We start from the raw sequence: 4,989 nt of genomic DNA on the forward strand, positions 1-4,989 counted from the left end.
GGAGCGGGCTGGGCGAGACGGGAAGTCCTAGATCTCCTATAGGGTGGTACATGGTTGCTCCTTGAGCTGTTTGGGTTCCATGGAGAAAGTCTCCCTGTGAGCCTCTAGTTGGCTGTCTCTAGCTAGAGGAGATTGATCGGGAAGGAGAGAAATTGAGCGTGCGTGAGCCCTTGCCATGGGAGGCTCGCTAGTGCACCTTATAAACTGGTGCCCAGGGAGCAAGGGATGGCCCATGCAGCCTAACAAATACTATTTGAGATGACACATGACGTACGTACAATGTCTGCTATTCATCAATAGTGCTCCTGTAGAGCATGGCCGTATCGTCCGCGCAGGTCTGACGGGACGTGGCAGTTGACTTCAAGCAGTTGGCCGGCTGGAGCAGCCGGCCAAGGCAGGCGGGCCGCCAGCTCGGCTCGCCGCTTTGGGACTACCCGGGGTCATCCCCCCGGCAATCACGACCATGCTCCTGCTGAAAGCCGAGCCACAAGACGAGCTTTATAGTGCTCAAGGAACCATCAAAGCGTCTTGACCTTGTAGACCCACTTACAAGTGGTGAGACGAACACGCGAGGAAGAGAAACAAGATCCCATGTGTTGTGCGCTCAAGAGTAGCAATCTCCTCGGCCATCGCAAGCTGCCATTTGGGATGAACATCAACATCACGATAAGAAGTTGGCCCAAGGACAATAGTGCCAGAAAAACCATAGACAAGGAAGATGGCACACCAGAAGTAGACTCATCCACAACACGTGGACGATGTGTATAATAATGAGGAAAAAAGGAACAATACCCGGAATCACCGGGATAGACTAAGGTGATGGAGATGGGGAAGGCATTGGGGATGATGGTGCAAAATCCTGGGATAAGCGAGGTGAGGAAACCATAGGACATGGTGGCACTGGATCTGCAACAATCGGAGAAGCATGAGCAGTGAGATGGGTGGACAAGGGCTCAACAGGAGTGATAGGCGTGTCAAGAAAAGTGAGAAAAGATATATCCTTGAGTGAAAAGGTTGAGGAAGATGGATGCTGGTAGAAGGGACAAGACTCAATGAAAGTCACATCTCGAGAAATACGCATTCGATGATTGACATGATCCCAACAAGGATAGCCCTTATGCTCATCACTCTATCCTAAGAAGAGACACTCGATAGATTGAGTGGTCAGTTTGGTGCGTTTACGGGGGGCAAGAACAACATAGCAAACACAACCAAACAAACGGAGTGCCTAATAATCCGGAGAACGATAAAAAAGACTTTCGAAAGGAATGCAACCCTGCAGAGTAGAGGGTGGTCGAATGTTGCTGAGATAGGTGGAAGTGGAGTCAGCCTCACTTTCCAAAAGTGAGGCGGAAGAGAGGTGGCAATCATCAACACACAAGCCGTCTCAAGAAGGCGACGATGCTTGCACTCAGCCACACCATTGACAAGAGAATTGAGCAAGAGTACCCTGCAGAACAAGGACTCCAATCAACGTCTTGGAGATATACTCTCCAACAAAGTCAACACGGGACACATGAATAGGCGTAGAGAACTGAGTGTGAACCATGGCAGTAAAACACTTGTATATAGATATAACCTCACTACGAGAAGACATAAAATATATCCAGGTATGTCAAGAGAAATCATCTATAAAGATAATATAGTAACGATGGTCTCCTTTCGAGGCAAAAGGAGCTAGACTCCATACATCAGAGTGAACAAGGTTGAAAGGACGCTGAGACACAATCTCGCTACGAGGATAAGTTAACTGGACCTGTTTACCAAGCCGACAACCCTTACAGTCTAAAGACACACCGCCAGAGACGGGTCGGAGAAGACCACGTCAAACTAAGGATGAGAGCCGAGAGCCACACAAGTGACCAAGGCGATGATGCCACTGCTGAAAAGAGCTGGTAGACAGGCAACCGAGGAGGAGAGACTGGCGGTGGTGGCAGTGAAGGATGCTGGGGGCCAGCATCAAGGAGACCACCAGTGTGATGATCCTGAACAAGACATGAGCCAAAGTTGAGAATGACCCTGTAACGAGTCAACAATCTGACCACCAAAAATGAGTTGCATGGTAAGTCGAGGAACATGAGCAACATGAAAAGACGAAGTGCTAAGAATACCTCGGCCATTAACTAGGAGGGAGGTACCATTTGTAGTAAGAACATGAACAGGAGAATCGAGAGGTCGAATAGAGGACAGAGTGGATGAATCATGAGTCATATGAAAAGATGCTCCAGTATCAAGAATCCACGAAGATGTACCTGCCTGTGTAGAAGGTGGTCTCACAATGCCAGAAGAGTTGGTAGCAGAACCAACTGAACCTCTTGATGCAGAACCAGAAGATGCAGCTAGAAGGCATTGAAGTTGTGCAATCTCCTGCTCAGTCAGGGGCTCAACTATAGAGGTTGACTTTGGTGCGCCCAGAAATGGAGAGCCGGAGGCAATCAGCAGGTCACGAAGTCGCATAATCTCCTGCACAGTGAAGGACACAACTGAAGTAGTCGACTTAGCAGCACTAGGAGAGGAGTTGCCACCAACACCTGCTGCTAGATGAGGCGGTGTAGTATGACCAGTATCGTCTGCAGAAGCCCGTGGAGAAGACGAGGTTGCATCTAGACAAGCACCAAGTGCCAAGGGAAGGTGCGGGTGCGAGGCGTAGTTGATGGAGCGATATGCACCAACACTGCCGTGGGTAGCTAGAGATACTTTTACCATCTTCAACCTTAGTCTTGATAGACATGAACACCATTACGAGGTGACCCATACATCAATCAAATCCAAGCAGGAGCAGGGTATTACCTCTACCATGAGGACCCGAACCTGGGTAAACGCTTTGTGTGCAAGCACGATCCCTTCTGATACTTCCGGTCACGTGCACCACCCTATCGGGAGTACTGACGGTTTCCAGTTTCTTCACTAAGCTACGGCTCAACTCATTTATGCGTTGTTTAAAATGCGAGTGCTTCACTCATTTTATGCTATATAATCCAACCCATATTATTTCTTAAGTTGTGCTGTCAAGCTGTTGATTTTTGGTAGGATGGAGAGACTCCATAACTAAATTAAATGAGGTCATTTGCTATTGATGTCAGACAAGAATTTGAGACACATTCATCAATCATCAGTCATCACATGATTACATGGTGAAAGAAAGAGCTAGTATCGTTTCATTCATTTTTTTTCTTCCAATTTAATCCATTTTGGTACCTTTGTCCTGGAGACCTGTTACCATTTAACTGCTATAACTTAATTTAAAGGTTTCAGCAACCCATTTGTATTGATTTTACACACAAGTCTAAATGAAAATCATTTCTATGAGCAGCTCCTGGAAAGTTTAAGATGTAGAAAGTTTAGATATTCTTGTCAGGAAAGGATTATTTAATACCGAAGTTATCTCCCTGAATTCCTATTCCTCTAGGACTTGCTCGATCTCATTACAAGTACAATAGCAGTCAACCAGTTATCTCCCTCACAGTTACAAACTACAATAATCCTAACCAAAGGTCATAGCGCTGGAATTTAACAAATTTCTAGCAAGCACATAGCTTTCTAGAGGCAAGGCATTCCCTTTTTACAAGTGTATAAATTGGTTGGCTGAACTCTACATGTGTTTTGCCTGAGCTCAGTGTCAATTATGCCTACTTTATTCATTTCCATGTCACATTTAAGTCAATTAGTCATCTGAGTCTCTTTATAACACGGTTGTCATCACTACTTGGTTTCCTTCGACAGTTACAAATTACAATAATCCCCAACAGGTCATAGTACCAAAATCTTTAGAAGTTCTAGCAAGCACATAGTTTTATAGACTCTAGATGCTCCCTTTGTACATGTGTTTAAAATTGGTTGGCTGGATTCTGCTTGTCCTTTGTCTGAGCTCAGTACCGATCATGCCTATTTTATTCATTTTGCATGTCATGATTAAGTTGATTAGTCATTCGAGTCTGTTAGTAACACAGTTGTTACCATATGCAGTTCGTTTGGCTGCTTAGGAATGAACTGACTGATAAATGCTTTATTTTGGCTGCTTAGTAACTGACGGATGGATGCTGTACTATGCTTATGTTTTCACAGAGCTTGAGATGGATTCCCCAAAGAGCTCTGAAAATGAAGAATCGGGACGCTTGATCACTCCCCAGGAGGCATGTAATCGTATTGCAGAGGTAGTCCAAGAAGCTGTCAGAAAGATGGAGCTTGTTGCTGAAGAGAAGATGGGCCTGTACAAAAAGGCTCGCACCGCTGTGGAGGCCTGTGACCGTGAGCTTGATGAGAAGGCCAGACAAGTTCAGGAGTTCAAGGCCGAGAGGCTGCGGAAGAAGCAGCAGGTGGAGGAGCTCGAGAGCATTGTTCGGCTGAAACAGGCCGAGGCTGAGATGTTCCAGCTCAAGGCAAGTGAGGCCCGCCAGGAGGCTGAGAGGCTCCAGAGCATCGCGCTTGCCAAATCTGAGAGGGCTGAGCAGGACTACGCTAGCCTCTACCTCAAGCGGCGCCTGGAGGAAGCGGAGGCAGAGAAGCAGTTTCTTTTTGAGAAAATAAAGCTTCAGGACGGCCATAGGCCCCCGCAGGCGAGCAGCAGCGTGCCTGGTGATTCCTCTCAGGCTCCCTCTCAGGCGCTGATGCTGTCCAAAATTCAGGACCTTCTCAAGAACGTTCGTACCATGCCGACAAAGTCGGAGGCGCATTCAAAATAAGAGCAGCAGTGCACTTCAGATCTGGGATTACATTGTTGTGTTATTGTGCTAATGTATGTGACTTCAGTGTGATGTGTTATAGGAGTATAATGGGCGGTGCCTCCCTTGGAAAATCAAATATTAATGTTGTTGGAGATATCGGGATATGCTACATATTTTAATTTCCTTATTACTTTATAAGAGGATCTATTCATTGTTAAAAGTTTGATGCAACTGATGGGAAATAGCTGAAGGAAACAAACGCTGATAGATCTATTCACTATTTTTGCATTCAATAGGAAGCGCAGGAGAGGCAGTGGGATATTTG

At 46.2% G+C, this 4,989-nt stretch overlaps 1 protein-coding gene across 1 annotated transcript in view; it reads left to right on the forward strand.

Moving 5' to 3' along the window:
- LOC123110870 (OBERON-like protein) overlaps positions 1-4,884 on the forward strand; it is a 10,837-nt gene extending 5,953 nt beyond the window's left edge. The window contains exon 3 of the mRNA XM_044531500.1: positions 4,066-4,884. Coding sequence (XP_044387435.1) covers positions 4,066-4,682 — 617 coding nt within the window. The 3' untranslated portion in view covers positions 4,683-4,884. The remainder of the gene's footprint in view (positions 1-4,065) is intronic.
- The last annotated feature ends 105 nt before the right edge of the window (positions 4,885-4,989 follow it).

Source organism: Triticum aestivum, chromosome 5B (assembly GCF_018294505.1).
Source record: "Triticum aestivum cultivar Chinese Spring chromosome 5B, IWGSC CS RefSeq v2.1, whole genome shotgun sequence".
Classification (NCBI taxonomy): Eukaryota; Viridiplantae; Streptophyta; class Magnoliopsida; order Poales; family Poaceae; genus Triticum; species Triticum aestivum.